This window comes from Physeter macrocephalus, chromosome 18, assembly GCF_002837175.3.
Source record: "Physeter macrocephalus isolate SW-GA chromosome 18, ASM283717v5, whole genome shotgun sequence".
NCBI lineage: Eukaryota > Metazoa > Chordata > Mammalia > Artiodactyla > Physeteridae > Physeter > Physeter macrocephalus.
Genome location: NC_041231.1, coordinates 87,183,942 through 87,200,672, shown reverse-complemented (window position 1 = coordinate 87,200,672; position 16,731 = coordinate 87,183,942). Strand labels below are relative to the sequence as shown.

At 43.6% G+C, this 16,731-nt stretch overlaps 4 protein-coding genes across 4 annotated transcripts in view; 3 read left to right on the top strand and 1 right to left on the bottom strand.

Annotated features, from left to right (window-relative positions):
* The first annotated feature begins 3,036 nt into the window (after positions 1-3,036).
* LOC102988970 (uncharacterized) overlaps positions 3,037-16,731 on the top strand; it is a 30,314-nt gene continuing 16,619 nt past the window's right edge. The window contains 3 exon segments of the mRNA XM_024121934.1: positions 3,037-3,335; positions 4,186-4,305; positions 4,349-4,597. Of these exon segments, the coding sequence (XP_023977702.1) occupies positions 3,037-3,335; positions 4,186-4,305; positions 4,349-4,597 (668 nt within the window).
* On the top strand, positions 6,970-7,707 carry H1-5 (H1.5 linker histone, cluster member). Its single transcript, XM_024121935.3, has one exon. It carries the CDS (start codon positions 7,024-7,026, stop codon positions 7,705-7,707), a length of 684 nt encoding a protein of 227 aa, XP_023977703.1. The 5' UTR covers positions 6,970-7,023.
* Positions 7,975-8,728, bottom strand: LOC102988406 (histone H2A type 1-like). The gene has a single exon (XM_007105832.2). It carries the CDS (start codon positions 8,726-8,728, stop codon positions 8,336-8,338), a length of 393 nt encoding a protein of 130 aa, XP_007105894.1. The 3' UTR covers positions 7,975-8,335.
* On the top strand, positions 9,047-9,427 carry LOC102988681 (histone H2B type 1-L). The gene has a single exon (XM_024121939.1). It carries the CDS (start codon positions 9,047-9,049, stop codon positions 9,425-9,427), a length of 381 nt encoding a protein of 126 aa, XP_023977707.1.

The following is a 16,731-nucleotide window of genomic DNA, read 5'->3' as shown; positions in this document are numbered from 1 at the left end:
TGTAACAGAATACCATAGACTAGGTGTCTTATAAACAATAGAAATGTATTTCTCACAGTTCCGGAGACTGGGAAGTCCAAGATCAAGGTGCTGTCAGATTCAGTGTCTGGTAAGAGCCTACTTCCTAATTCATAGATGGCTATTTTCTCAGTGTGGAAGAGACAATGGGGTCTCTTTTATAGAGGCACTAATCCCATTCATGAGGGCCCTCCACTTATAACCTAAGCACCTCCCAATAACCCTACCTCCAAATACCCAATACCCTCACATTAGAGATTAGGTTTCAATATATGAATTCTGGGGGAAGAGAAACATTCAGTCTATAGAAACCAGTCTGCTTTTAAAGATTAGAAGCTTAGGAACTGTGTTCTTAGCCTCTGTCCCCGTTGTAAACCCAAGAGGGCGAGGCAGCAGAGGACCCCTACCCCAAGGGACCCCCACCTTCATTTTGATTCTTGTTTTCTCAGTATCCAACCCTGCAGATGCTAGTAAGTTGAAGTGAATGAAAGGGAATCAGAGTTTCTGGCAGCTATTGTTTGATATATTTCAGGCATGATAACTAGCTAAATTAGGAGACACTTAGAAGGGACTATAAAGACCATGGTATTATAAAATTTTGGAAACAAGGTAGGACATTATAGAAAACAAGGAGGGAGTGTTAGGCATGAAAAGCTGTGTGTATTAGGGAATACATTTAGGTTTTGAGAGAGTTTCAGGAGAAAGTAAGGGGTTTCTTAAGGGGTTTTGCAAATCAGATTTCAAGCCATGAGCAGACAAGAACAGGGCAGAGTGAACTTCAAGAAAGAGGGTGTGAGGAATTCCCTGGTGGTCCACTGATTAGTACTCAGTGTTTTCACAGCTGTGGCCCGGGTTCGATTCCCTGGTGGGGGAACTAAGATCCTGCAAGACTCGTGGCACAGCCAAAAGTAAATAAATAAATAAAAAGGTGTAGTAAAATGAAGAGAGGAAGAGGCCAGGAAGGGCAGTAGATTCTGCATCTTCAAATTTTTAAAATTGGTCTTGATAGCACATGGAGGCATAAATGCTTAAGGAAACTTTAAAGATGAAAGCAAGGATGGTGATTGCTCTGAGGTAGGACCAAGAAAGAAGGGAAACTTTATGCTTCCATTAAGGTTCTGACTTGGTAAAAGGCCAGTCTTTGTGGAGAAATAAGACTGTATGGAATGGAAGGAAAGATCTGAGAGGTTAAGTTCATGGAGTTGAAAAGACTCCAAATGGCTAGTGGTGTTTTGGATTAGTGTGTGTGTTTTTGGGGACAGGAGAAATGAGAATTAGGAAAGGTACTAATTACTAGTCAGTAAACTAATTTTGAACGAAGAACAATTAAAGAACAATAAAAGAGAAAAAAAACTAAAAACAAAAAAGAAAACTAAGAGATGTAAACACAATCTACCAGCTAATTCCAAAGGTTTAACCAAAACAGAGAAAACAAAATCAAGTGTCAAGCAAATAAACATGTGGCACATCAAACTGAAAATACAGTAATAATGAAAAGGATTGAGCCCAACACTTGGAACTAAGAACATTAAGAATTGTCGACCAGACAAGTGTGAATCAGTAGCAACCCTCAGAACATTGGAAAGGCAAGTATACCTCATTTATTCATCTGATTGAAGGGGAAAGGAATTCTATGGACTGTAAAGCATTGCCAACATTTCTCTCAGAAAAGAATATCTCTCCTATGTGAATAACAAACAAACAACTCCTAAGTATTCATCCCAATTATTCAAAAAGAATTTATCAGGCATTATCATTCTTTGCTGAGAAAGACAAAAAGGAAGCATTTGAACAGTACTTAATTTAAATAAGATAACATTCTCAAACAACTTTTTTATTGAATTATATTTGATTTACAATTTTATGTAAGTTCCAGGTGTACAAAGTGATTCAAATATATCTATATATCTATGTACATACAGGTATCTATCTTTTTCAGATTCTTTTCCATTATAGGTTATTAAAAGATTCTCAAACTTTTTAAGCTGAGAAATCTGCAGCCAGTTTGTTTCCTCCATGAAGGTGGGAGAAGACTTATATATCTATGTACATACAGGTATCTATCTTTTTCAGATTCTTTTCCATTATAGATTAAAAGATTCTCAAACTTTTTAAGCTGAGAAATCTGCAGCCAGTTTGTTTCCTCCATGAAGGTGGGAGAAGACTTAAATTATTTTAACAAAGAGAATCACACCTTTGGTACACATAGATGTGAATATAAATATTTCCAGGGCAAAGCATTGGCAAGGCAACTGTATTTGTAAATTAAAGGCTTGGAGTTTTTTGGGTGCACTTGATTTCTCAGTTCAACAAAGGAGAGAAGCGGGGGGTGGGGTGGGGAGGGGGGCAGGGGGGCAGGGCGGTAATCCCTGAGAGGCATTTTCACTTGTTCATGGACTCACCAAAGGAAACTGCAGGTAAAAGATGACCTTCCTCAAACAGCTTCCTGAAGTATTTATAAGTGAGATGAAGAAAATTTGAAAAAGCCAGTACTACCCCCCCAAAATGTGGCAGCCAGTGAGGGAAGGGAAAGTAAGGTGATAGGATGAGTAAGGAAAAGGGGAGAGCACCGACGCTGAAAACGACGAAAAACCCCACCTGGAAGCTATCTATAATCAGGCGGCCAGCCACGAGGTTTCACAAAAGCTCCCAAATGCCTGTAATCATCGCTCTTGAGATGCGCCATTCGTTCCAGCAGCCAAAAGTCGCTGAGATGGCAGAAAACAAAACAAAACGGACAGCAAGTCCTGACCAAACCAAAAGAAAGGTCTTCCAGATGCGGGCGAGCGCAACACAACGGAGAAGTTGGGCTGAGGGATTTTTATTAGGCGCCGGTTCTGACCAAGTAGTTTAAGCACCGCCCTTTCCAGTTTGCTGAAAACGTGGGCGGAGCTTCGTGTCTGGAACCTCCCTGAAGAGACGCAGCTGGCTTGAGCGGTTCCCAACCAGGTCCGTTAAACCACTATATAAAACACCGCCTTCGCGCATTGCAGCACTGTATTTGATCGAATTGCTAAGATGTCTGGTCGTGGTAAAGGTGGGAAGGGTCTGGGGAAAGGAGGTGCCAAGCGCCACCGGAAGGTTCTGCGTGATAACATCCAAGGGATTACTAAGCCCGCCATCCGACGCCTAGCTCGGCGTGGGGGGGTGAAGCGCATCTCTGGCCTCATCTATGAGGAGACTCGCGGGGTGCTGAAGGTGTTCCTGGAGAACGTGATCCGGGACGCTGTCACCTACACCGAGCACGCCAAGCGCAAGACTGTCACCGCTATGGACGTGGTCTACGCGCTCAAGCGCCAGGGACGCACTCTGTACGGGTTTGGTGGCTAGAGTTGTTCCAAGGCGTCATAACATCGCTTAAAGGCCCTTTTTAGGGCCACCCACGAAATCTGTTAAAGAGCTGTAGGCATTAAGGCCCATTTGGAGTAGTTGTGTTGGGTTGGTGGTTTGGGGGGACTAAAATTTTTAAGTTGGAGTTTAAGTTGCGCGTTGTCGCAGTCCCCAGGCCCTCGTCAACCTTTCCACCTACAGCGGCAAATTCTCTTGATAACTCAGCTGCGTTGTCAATTTTTACAGAGATGTAGTGTAAGCCGGGCTCATTTAACCTATGCCGACTGCGCTCGCACTCCCACGTCAAGGGCAAAGTAGTGATACAGTATGGCGAGTAATGCCTAAAATACTATCATACCTTTTTTGCAGAAAAAGTTGGTTGACCCTCGTTTTAATAAGCTGAGAGGTTCTTAAGCACGCTGAAGTTTGAGACTACTGGCATAGAACATGGCTGGATTTCGAATTTCAATGCCTCCATTTATCATAAGCTGGTTCCCTTTTATGTTATTCAGTAAACTATTTTTGTCAACCCAATCATGACATCTTGTACTGTGTTTAAAATAGTGCAAGGCACTTTGAGATTCTCTAGATAACACTTTAAGAATTTTGATGCATCCTGCAGTCTTTTAAAGCCAACAAGATATTTCCTCTGTACATTATCCTAATGACCGAAGTAGAGGCGGGAAAACGCTTCCTTTTCTTTGAGGAATAAGCCCAGAACCAATTCTGTGGGCGGGGAAGGGCGGGGCAGACGAGGAGGCAACAGTCTATTGTCCAATCAAGACGCGAGGGTCCCTATATATATTGGGACGACTGGCTCCTCTTTCTCCTGTTAAGTAATTGGCACTACCTATGCATGGCTCGCACTAAGCAGACTGCTCGCAAGTCCACAGGCGGTAAGGCGCCGCGGAAAGCTTGCCCGCCGCATCCGCGGGGAAAGAGCTTAAATCTTACACCGTCTCCTATTAATATACCTCATCCGAAAAGGCTCTTTTCAGAGCCCCTCAACTGTCACCAAAAAGGAACTGTTCAAGCCGCACCGCTACCGGCCCGGCACGGTGGCCCTGCGCGAGATCCGCCGCTACCAGAAGTCCACGGAGCTGCTGATCCGCAAGCTACCGTTCCAGCGGTTGGTGCGCGAGATCGCGCAGGACTTCAAGACCGATCTGCGTTTCCAGAGCTCAGCCGTGATGGCGCTGCAGGAGGCGTGCGAGGCCTACCTGGTGGGGCTCTTCGAGGACACCAACCTGTGTGCCATCCACGCCAAGCGCGTCACCATCATGCCCAAAGACATCCAGCTTGCCCGCCGCATCCGCGGGGAAAGAGCTTAAATCTTACACCGTCTCCTCAACTGTCACCAAAAAGGAACTGTTCATTGTAGAAGATACATGTTACCCCCAAAAGAAAAATGGCAGGAGGGTTTTGACGAAATAGCTGTTGTGGGTTCAACTGTTACTGTGTCACTTCAGTGCTGCATATTTGGAGATTAAGCTGCAGATGGAGGTTACTGTATTCTGTGCTCCTAGTCAGCCTATTGAGCTGTTTCTGGGGAAGCATACTTAAAGTGATACAACCATTAAGCCTTTGGCTACACGAAGCGACTGAAGGAAAACTGGCCCATACCTTATGAAAGTTTATTGGTTTCTGTGGATAATTGTGTAAATGGCAAATGAAGGTTTTTTTTGTTTTGTTTTTTTTTGTTCTTGCTAAGTACCCTAGCTCCTTGACTTCGGAAAATGCCTCTTGCCTTCCTGTTGCAGAAAGAAATAATGGTCGAGGTTCGAGCCTCACAGCTGCCAATTACTACTAGCTGTATAATCTTTGCCAAATTACTCATCTCTCTGGGACTCACCTAGAACAGCTGCAAAATGTAGCAGACAAATTAGTTTGTAGGGCGTTCTTAGATTAGTTCCTGGCACTTAAATGCTCAATGAATGTTAGCTCTTTTTATTATGCTCCTCTCCAACATGACTTCCCCCAAACCCCTTACCAAATTTTCTGAAAGTTTTGTGATTGAAAAAGTGGGAAATACTTGGTTGGAACATGTTGTTAAGATCTCCTTTTCTTTAGATCTCGATTTGCATAGTCCTGAAAGAGGCAGGCCTATAGCAACACACCATGAACTGTGTCTGAGAAGGAATACAAAACAGCAAAAGAGCCAAAGAGTAAATATTTTAGGTTTTGCAGTTAACATATAGTCTGTCACAGTTTTTTAAAACTACAATTTAAAAATAGAAAAACTCAGCTCGACGGCCATACAAAAATAGGCCACTGTCTAGATTTGGCCATAGTAGGCTATAGTTTCAACTCCAGGAGCTCCTGAAGAGATGAAGTGTATTGGCCTACAGTTTTCCCAGGAGAGAATTGACTGTTGATTGCATGAGAGATCCTAATCATCACCCCATCCAGGCACAAAATCCTGTCCATGCCTCCCCCTCCCACCTCCCAATAAATAGCAAACTTCATCCTCCGTTCTACGTCCTGGTCCTTGCCTCAGTTCCCTTGGATGTTAATGTTTTCCTGAATTCTCTTAAACTTCTATAACCTCCAGTCCCTTAAGAGCCAGTCCACACTTATAGTCAGTGGCCAATTATTTCACTGGAAGATACAGGTCTATCTTCACTTAAACACACAAAAATATCCACACTGATTTCCTACAAAAGAGGGTGTTTTGACGGTGTAATTTGTTAAATGTTGACGGAGGTAAGGAGTTTGAGAGCATTGGGAAAAACCGTGAAAGAGGGACAAAGTCCCACGCCATCTAAACAGTTTGCGCTTTCGAGGGCTACTGGAAGTCCTTGAATAATTTTTAGCAGGTTTCAGGGTTTTTTCTAAAATACATTATCGGGGTTAAGCATTTTTCTTTGTTCTTATTTTATTGGATTAGCTTAGGAATTAAAGAGAGAAAGCATCTCAATCAAAAACAAACCAAATTTGTTTGAATGCAGGTCATTGGATCCTGTAGCCAAAGCAATCTCTATTCCTCCTGGAAGAAGTCACTTTGGCCACAGAACTTTTCCTAGCGGCAAAATCCCATTCTCTAAAGACATTGGCACGTGGAAACTCCTTGGGAGGCAGAACCGGTTTTTAAAGTAAGATCTATATGGTTAATTTGGGGCTGTAGGCAACCAGCAGTCCTGCGTCTGTGTTACTTGCTGCAGTTTGAAACAAAGTTTATGGCAAAACCACGGAACCTAGTGTCTTTCCTCTTGCAAAAATCAAAGGCCGAACTTAGGGACAAAGCCTTTTAAAAAACGTTCACTTGGTACTTAGTAAAAATTTATTGCAACATGCAACTAACTAGCTCGATGCCTTACGCCCGATGGACACATATGAAAAGCTGAAGGGATTTTTAAAAATATCTTTCATTAATTGCGCGTGATTCATAAAAACACAAACAAGTATGTGAACATGGAGGCTGTTTTCCTCCTTTGGAGCTTCAAAGAGTCAAATTCTGTACCATTGTTTTTAGCATTTAATCAAATTTTGGGACTAACAAACACAATTTGGGAGTCCAACCACGAGAGCCGGCTGCCTGAGGGCGGTGGATCGGACGCTCCACCAATCACAGGGCAGCACCGGCTTATATAAGCCCCGGGCCCGAGCAAGGTAGCATTGCAAAACTTGCTCTTTGGGTTTTGAATCTCTCTTCTTCTAGCAGTTTCTCCCATCGCCATGTCGGAAACCGCTCCTGCTGAGACGGCTGCCCCGGCGCCGGTGGAGAAATCTCCTGCCAAGAAGAAGTCTACCAAGAAATCCGCGAGCGGTGGCGCGGCTAAGCGCAAGGCGACCGGGCCCCCAGTTTCCGAGCTGATCACTAAGGCTGTGGCCGCTTCCAAAGAGCGCAATGGCCTTTCTTTGGCAGCGCTCAAGAAGACACTGGCAGCTGGCGGCTACGACGTGGAGAAGAACAACAGTCGAATCAAGCTGGGTCTCAAGAGCCTGGTGAGCAAGGGTACCCTTGTGCAGACCAAGGGCACGGGTGCTTCCGGCTCCTTTAAGCTGAATAAGAGGGCGCCCACCGGGGAAGCCAAGCCGAAAGCCAAGAAGGCGGGGGCTGCTAAAGCGAAAAAACCCGCAGGGGCCACCCCGAAGAAGTCCAAGAAGGCTGCGGGAGCGAAGAAAGCGGTGGTGAAGAAGACTCCCAAGAAGGCGAAGAAGCCCGCAGCCGCTGGCGTCAAAAAGGTGGCTAAGAGTCCCAAGAAAACCAAAGCCGCGGCAAAGCCGAAGAAGGCTGCCAAGAGCCCCGCTAAGCCTAAGGCAATGAAGCCAAAAGCGGCGAAACCCAAAGCTGCCAAGCCTAAGGCAGCAAAACCCAAAGCTGCAAAGGCCAAGAAGGCGGCTCCCAAAAAGAAGTAGGAAGTTGGCGCTTAATAAGCAAACCCCAAAGGCTCTTTTCAGAGCCACCCAGAGATCTCTGAAAACAGCTGTGCACTGAGTAACGTATATATTTTACTTGGCCGCTCGTCAAGAAAAATTGCCCTTCCACTAAGTGTTTTCACCTTTCCTCCTTCTTGGAACTCAGCGAAAAACTTGATATAGAAAGTTTGACCTGGATCCAGTAACCTGCAAAATTGTCCAAAAGCATGTTAAATGTGAGTTGAGGAACTTTTTTTTAAAGTTTAAAAACAACCCGCGTCAAGTTCAGATAGGCACCTAATTCACTGCACATTGTTTTAAGCTCAACAAAAGGTGACTTGATATTGCAGGAATCAAGGCATAGAGCAGAGAGGTCGAGTTACTGCAAATAAGCCTGACACTCACTTCTTTACCAAAGCTCTTGATTTTTTCCTGACATTCCGAGGACATGACTAGGAATCCTTTAAAGTGGCTGAAACTGCTTGCCAAATAAATTACATGAAGTAATTTCTTTTCCCCAGGCAATGACAATGGAATTAAGTGAAACTATACTGTCCCAGCTCCTCCGCAGAAAAAGTAGGTGGCTCTGAAAAGAGCCTTTGGTTTCGATGGCGTTGCTCTTGAGGCCTTACTTGCCCTTGGCCTTGTGGTGGCTCTCGGTCTTCTTGGGCAGCAGCACCGCCTGGATGTTGGGCAGGACGCCGCCCTGAGCGATGGTGACTTTGCCTAGCAGCTTGTTGAGCTCCTCGTCGTTGCGGATAGCCAGCTGCAGGTGACGCGGGATGATACGCGTCTTTTTGTTGTCGCGGGCCGCGTTGCCCGCCAGCTCCAGGATCTCGGCCGTCAGGTACTCCAACACTGCCGCCAGGTACACCGGTGCGCCGGCCCCGACCCGCTCAGCGTAGTTGCCCTTGCGGAGCAGGCGGTGCACTCGGCCCACGGGAAACTGGAGCCCGGCGCGAGAAGAGCGGGTCTTGGCCTTGGCGCGAACTTTGCCTCCTTGCTTGCCACGTCCAGACATGATGCAGTATTCTAAAGCCTACTCCAGAAACAAGTAAGGGGAAAGAAGAAAAACGCACATTTTATAGCTGCAGCTGGGCGCGAAAAAGAAGTTATTCCATTGGGTAAAGTAGTAATTCCGTTTCAAAAGAGACGTGTCGGTCCTTTAAATGCGCGTTCTGATTGGACAAAATTGATAATGACGTTATTACAAGTATTCGCCAATCAGACAAAGAACTTTACTAAGTCTCATTTAAATATGCAGTTGTAAGTAAAACGGACTCGCCTCTCCCGTTGCTCACTCTTTGTTTCTCGGGGAGTTTGTTAACGCCATTTCACCATGCCTGAGCTTGCCAAGTCCGCTCCTGCTCCGAAGAAAGGCTCCAAGAAGGCGGTGACCAAGGCTCAGAAGAAGGACGGCAAGAAGCGCAAGCGCAGCCGGAAGGAGAGCTACTCCGTATACGTGTACAAAGTGCTGAAGCAGGTCCACCCGGATACCGGCATCTCGTCCAAGGCCATGGGCATCATGAATTCGTTCGTTAACGACATCTTCGAGCGCATCGCGGGCGAGGCGTCGCGCCTGGCGCATTACAACAAGCGCTCGACTATCACCTCCAGGGAGATCCAGACGGCCGTGCGCCTGCTGCTGCCTGGCGAGCTGGCCAAGCACGCCGTGTCTGAGGGCACCAAGGCTGTCACCAAGTACACCAGCTCCAAGTGAGCCACTGGCTGCAAAGCAGTTGATCAGGTTCCGTCATATCCAAAGGCTCTTTTCAGAGCCATCCACGCTTTCCAAAGAGAACTGGCACTTAGTTTAAACAGCTTTAGAGGAAGACAAAAGCAATATTAATCTGAAGCCTTTAGTAAATGCTGCTTGATTTGTGCAACAAATTAGATTTTGGGTTTGTGGCATTTCACCTAAGATGATCTGATAACAAGTTGTACATGTTACAGCCTTCACCCAAAACGAATTTTATTGTGCTTATTTCACTTACCGTCCAGCTCAGCTTTACTCTGAGGATCAATCTTTGAGTAAGTTAGTGGCTAGCAAATTTCAAATGCTCTAACTGAACGTTTACTTATCTTACATCATTTTTCAGCAGTCGTACACTTGCCATTCCACGCCCTGACCCTCACCATGCTTTATAAATATCACCCCAAAAAATGAATTAAAGGAAAACAAGCAGGTTGTGTCCCCTTTAGATTTTTCATGTAATTTGATCCTGCTGCATTCTTAAGTTTTAATGTTTCACCCCTTTTGGGAATGGCATTTCTGTTCACTATTATTTTTACATGGTCAAATTTTTTAATTGGGAAAAAGAATTGAGTATCAGTTTCTTTTCTGAGTCAGCTCCACATTTCATCTCACTCTGTTTCCTCTTTACCTTTTTTCCCCTTGTAATAAGGGAGAAATTCTAAATGAAAAGGCAATCTTTGAGACATGAAGGATGGCATTTTTCTCCAAGGGGGAAGGGCAATCTTCCGGTATTTAGGCCCGTATTTCAGAGCTAATTAGGCATTCTCAAGAATCAGTGTGGAAATATAAGTCCCAAGCATGCTACAGACTATCAGATATTAAGATGGTAAAACCCAACATCTTTACTGTTTTTCTAGATATTATTCAATCTTTTCCCATTAAAGGAGAGGAGGCCTTGGGCTTCTGGGAATAGAAAGCACAACATTGGGGCTGAACTTATGAGCTCAGGAACAAAGGAGAGTTAAGCCAAAACTATAGAAAAAAGCCAGTGATTGCCTTCCCTGTAGCCTCAAAAAGGTCACTAGAAACATGCAGAATATTTATGGAGTTTAATATTAGTTCATTTCTTTACTAAATCAGTTAACATTGAATATGAAATTAGAATTGTTATTGATGTAGTGAAGACATGACTAATACTAGGCCTAGAAAGATACAGTTATTTCCTGAAACGCACCATATAGCTGTTCTCCATTCTGTTTCTGTTAAGCCCCAGTTCCTCTACCATCTAAATCCTGTCTCCTGCAAAGCCAATCCCAAATCTAATCGCCTCTCTGATTATTCCAACTTGCATTGTTTTACCTTCTTGACGTTTCTCCAGAGTTTTTTTCCTTTTTATTTCAACCTCTCCCACACACATATACCCTTTCTATATGCAAGCCGGGACCTCCCAGTCTTTCCTATATCTTTATGCCTTTATCTCCATTGACCTAAGAAGTGTGATTTATTTCTAGAGTATTCTTTCAGTATTTAGCATTTTATTTTACAATTTTTTTGGGGGGGCCGTGCCATGGCCTCTGGGATCTAGATAGCCGACCACTGCATTGGAAGCACAGAGTCTTAACCACTGGACTGCCAGAGAATTCCCTTATAATTCATTTTTTTTTTTTTTTTTTGTGGTATGCGGGCCTCCCTCTGCTGCGGCCTCTCCCGTTGCGGAGCACAGGCACCGGACGCGCAGGCTCAGCGGCCACGGCTCACGGGCCCAGCCGCTCTGCGGCACGTGGGATCCTCCCGGACCGGGGCGCGAACCCGGTTCCCCTGCATCGGCAGGCGGACGCGCAACCACTGCGCCACCAGGGAAGCCCCTATAATTCATTTTTAATCAACATTACCTGTGTCCACTGTTATGATTGGCCTATGGGCTCTACACTTGAAATTAGGAGACCAATTCCTAAAACATTTGCCACTTACTTTAAGAGGCCAAGATTTTGGCTTCTCTGAAACACAGTTTCCCTATCAGTAAAGTGGGGATAACAGCAATTCCTAGTTGCATGACTATCATGAGGATCAGTGAGACTGCTTTGTGAATGTCTAAGAATTATTATGCACATATTTTGGTATATATTAAAAAGGAATCTTATACATCTATTTGGCATTTGAAAGGCTTAAGGTCATCTTCATTTATCAAACTGAATCTCAAAGTTCAGCCCGTACAGTGTTTTCTAGTTCATTTTTTCTTTCAATAAATATTTGTTGAGCACATATTATGTCTCATAAACTCTTCTAGGTGCCAGAAATGTATCGATGAACTAAACAGAAAGGAAGTCATGCACACATAGAGTTTATTTTCTAATGTGGGAACAGACACGCACATAACAAAAACAACAACAACAAAAGAGTGTCAGAAGATAATGAACATTAAACATTTGGGAGGAAAACAAAGCAGAAAAGGAAGGTAAAGAATGGTTTTGTATCTTCCATTTTAAATAACATAATCACAGAATGCTCATCAAGAAGGTGAAATTTTAGCAAAGATGAAGAGACAAGGGAGTGGGCCACGGGGGAAGATTCTTTTAGGCAGAAGGAAGCAGGAACAAGAGGCCCCGAACGTATATGTGGGGTAAGGGGGAAATACCTGGTGTTAGACAAGGGACAGCAGGTGGCCAATGTGACTGGGACTGAGGTGGCAAAATAGCTGGAGGTGGGAAACGGTGCTGGGAACGGGGCCTTCCAGAATGCGTAGGACCTTATATGACAGTATAATGGCTTTGGATTTCATCCTTATATGTTTCAAATATTTAGTAGCTGCAGAAAGCTGGGGGTTTTGGGTGATCAGCTGTGACTCATTTTGACCCCTGATCCTGGACTTCAAAAGGACAACGGGCATGGTGCTCAGTGTGGAAGTGTCATTTTACTTCTTTGCTGAAACCTCTCAGAGAGGTCAGAGAGGACTACCAGGCCAAGTCAGGGCATCAGGGACCCCAGAGAAGTACCAGACCCTTCCTTACAGATATAGGAACTCCAGGCCTTTTACTCCGAACAGTTACTTTTTGTTCCAGAATAGTCCTCTTCTCCAAAGCCTCCTGAACTGAGCAAATTCCTGTGGAAGAATCACTGATTTTGAATCTGTTTCCAGTTGGGGGTCACCAGGGACCACACAAACAAGAGCCACTGACAAATAAGGCTGTCTTTCAAACATCAAACCCATACCCACCATTTAATACATGTGTCCACTCCTGAATCTTAACCTTTCTCCAACTTCTTTAAGCTTTCTTTGGCCTTATTTCCACCCTTGTCTCAAGCCAAGAGTGCAAAATCTCTCATATGTCTTCTCATGGTACATTATCCATGTAACTAGGTAATAATCAAAGGGCCACTCTCACTTTTACATTCCTAGTTTCTCACTCCTCCTGTGTCCAGTGGTTCCCAATTTTAATCATGCATCAAACTTGCTGGTAGAACTTTGAAAAAATATATTACTGCAGAGCTTTGCCCCTAGATTCTGATTCAATTTATCAGAGGAGGGGCCTGGACATCTGGGGTATTTGAAATTCCCCAGCTAATGCTGATGGCTATGAGGATTGAGAGGCACACTCTTCTGTGCCAACTGTGGGAAGTAGCTTCTAAGATGGCACCCAGTGACCCCTACCTTCTAATATTGGTGCCCTTCCTACATTGCTCCAGCGTTATGGTCAACAGGATATGACAGAAGTAATGGTATGCCACTTTCAAGATTCGATAAGAGACTTCCATCTTGATCCCCCCCCCCCCGCTCTCTTGGATCACTTGTTCCAGAGGAAGGAAGCCAGCCCTTGTCATGAGTAACCTTATAGAGATATCCACATGGTGAGGTACTGAGGCCTCCAGCCAACAGCATTATAAACAAGCTTTTTCTTGGACTTTAGAAGCTCCAGTCCCAGTCAAGTCTTTAGAATCTAAAGTTTAGATAACCTGATTGCAGCTTTGTGAGAGATCTTGAATCGGACTACCACCTAAGCTGCTCCCAGATTCTTGACCCTAAGAAACTCTATGAGGTAATAAATGTTTGCTGTTTTAAGCTGTTCAATTTTGGAATAATGTGTTACCCGACATATTTAGTTGATAATATACCAACTGAAACCTTAGCGATCTTTTCTTTCAAGGTCAAATCTTGTTATATCTCTTCCAAGAAACTTTCCCAGATTGCCACATTCCAGAATAATATTACTCCCTCCAAATTCCTATGGCAGTTAATATTAAATACAGTTTGATGTAATAATAAATATTAATTATATTACATTTTATATATACAATTATATATAAGTAGTGTTATATTAATGCTATAATATATAATTTATATATTTATATAACATATATAGAGCTATAATTTATATAGAAGTATAAAATATAACAATAGTGCCATTTTGCCATTTACTGGTTTATGACATTGCTTATTTTATCCAGTATTGTTCAAACTTCAGTTATTTGAGTTCCACTTTTATGAATTTTTCTTTTTTCTGTATCAGGGTACAATCTGTACTATTGTTCACTAAATATTAAAAAAATATATATTCTTGGGGCTTCCCTGGTGGTGCAGTGGTTGAGAGTCCGCCTGCTGATGCAGGGGACACGGGTTTGTGCCCTGGTCCGGGAAGATACCACATGCCGCAGAGCGGCTGGGCCCGTGAGCCATGGCCGCTGAGCCTGTGCGTCCGGAGCCTGTGCTCCGCAACGGGAGAGGCCACAACAGTAAAAAAAAAAAAAAAAAAAAAAAAATATATATATATATATATATATATATATATATATATATATTCTTTAGGGGAATTCCCTGGCAGTCCAGTGGTTAGGACTCTGCACTTTCACTGCTGTGGGCCCAGATTCGATCCCAGGTCGGGGAACTAAGATCCTGCAAGCAGGGCTGCTCAGCCAAATAAGAAAAAAAAAAAGAAAAAATGAAATCAATGTATTTTAAAAGACAACCATAGTGGAAAGTTCCTGCCTCTGACATAACAGAATACAACTATAAAACAATATGTAAATATATGTATATATTATTCAATTTCAGTTATATGCTATGCTGCCTACTACTTTCAGTCGGAAACTTGTTTTTTGTTATGAAGTTGAAAGACTGGGGAAGGGGGCAAGGATTAACAAGTGTTTGCAAGGCCTTAAAGATCTGCTAGCACCAAATTCACGCTTTCCCAGGTACTTAATCAGAAAGATTTAGAGAGGGTAGAAAAGGGAATGATATTTTCACTCTCTGTTTCAACATTTTAAACACCAAAGTCCACATACTACTTATGATAATTTTCCATGCCCCCAGTGATACTTAGTACAGATCTGAGAAAATACTGGTTAATTAATGTACTATTTAATTGAGCCACTATTATATGTCTAACTCAGGAAATATAAAGCTATATGACCCAGGGAAGCTCACTTTGTAGTGGAACATTTATTAAATTACACTTATTTTTATTTCTCATATTATTTAATAATTATTTTGTTGAAAGAAAAAAAATCTACGTACTGTCTTTTTCATAGTAACTTTTATTTGTGCACCTCACCTGGGTCCCAAGAACACACTTGGAAGCAGGGTACATCATCTCATAAAATCCTTCTAAGAAAACTGGGGCCTTATTATTTTTTCCATTTTACAGGTAATCAGAAGAATCACAGTGTTAGGCTGCACCCTGTAGGCCTGCAAGTCCTGTAATTGCCCAGCCTCGAGACCAAAGAAAATGCCTGGAGACAGCAACAGAGACATCAATGGTTTATTGAACAGGGGATCTTACACGTCTGAAGCAAAGTTCTAGAGTGACTCCCCACTCTGTACCAACAGCAGACAGGACATGGCAGCAGTCTTCATGGTGGGGGTTGGGTGGGGGGGGTGTACCAGTGTACCAATTATACGGGGAACTGATGTCAGGTGGGCTCATAAGTTACCTGGGAAACCAGCAGAGGAGGACATCTCTCACTGTCCCTTTGGTTAACAACCATCAAGGGGGCAGATATTTCCCTTTAATAACCCAGCATGCTGGAGCAGTTCTGTTCTAAGAATCAGAAAAATTTCTGGTTGAAGCAGGGGCAAGCACTTAAGCAGATACTGATAAGCTCTATGATTAAGAGGAAAGGTCAGTCCTGTGAATAGGGTGAGGTGAAGGAGGGACTGTTCGATCAGGGGATGTACAGAGAGCAAGAGAACAGCCATCTTGTGTGGCCTGATCATACACACAGGCTCACTGAAGTAGTATCCAAGATAACCAGCTAACAAGTATTGGGCAGAACTTCAGTCACAAAAGGTTTTGCAGGGCCTATGTTCCTTCCACCTGTTTAGGCTGCTTTAGAGTAGGTTCTTTATTAATTCAGATTATCAGAATGACCTTCCTTTGGTGCTCTATTTGGTTTTGCTATTTTCAGCATTTTATTCCCGTTCATGTAGTTCTCTTGCTTATCTCCAGTACATCTGGAAGTTCTTCATTTCGTTTGCTCTAATATTTTGTCATTTGAGGGATTATTGAATGTCAGAGTTTATGTCATGGCTCTTCACTCAAGGATCTGCCCTTAAGCAGTAAACTGTACGGCACTTACATCTTGCTTTTGGCATATAGGGGAAAAAAATCACAACAGTTATTGGCTGTCATTTATTAAGTGTGTACTATCTTTGGATACTGTGCATTATCTAATTTATTTTTCCAGTCTAATGAGGTTAAGTGGTAGTGGTATCTTTGGTCTACAGCTAAAGAGACAGAGGATTGGGATTGTAACATTATATAGTAACATATTGGCTGCTTTATTAGTTTGCTAAAGCTGTCATAACAAGGTACCTCAGTCTGGGTGGCTGAAAAAACAGAAATTTGTTTTCTCACTGTATGGAGTCTAGAAGTCTGAGATCAAGGTGCCAGCAGGGCTGTTTTCTTCTGAGGGCTGTGAGGGAAGGATGGGTTCTAGGCCTCTCTCCTTAGCTTGTAGACGGCCATCTTTCCCCCTCTAGCTTCACATGTGTTCCCTCTGTACTTGTCTATGTCCAAATTTCCTCTCCTTAAAAGGACACTAGTCATATTGGAGTAGGACCTACCCACTTTCCAAGGACCTCATTTTAATTTAATTACCTCTTTAAAGACTCTATCCCTAAATATGGTTACATTCTGAGGGTTCAGTGAGGTGGGGGGGAGGCAGATAAAATTCTCCCCATAATAGCTGCCTTCCTTTAAATAGAACAGCCAATAGAAATCAGGGGTGTAGGGCTTCTTTGGTGGCGCAGTGGTTGGGAGTCCGCCTGCCGATGCAGGGGACACGGGTTCGTGCCCCGGTCTGGGAAGATCCCACATGCCGCGGACCGGCTGGGC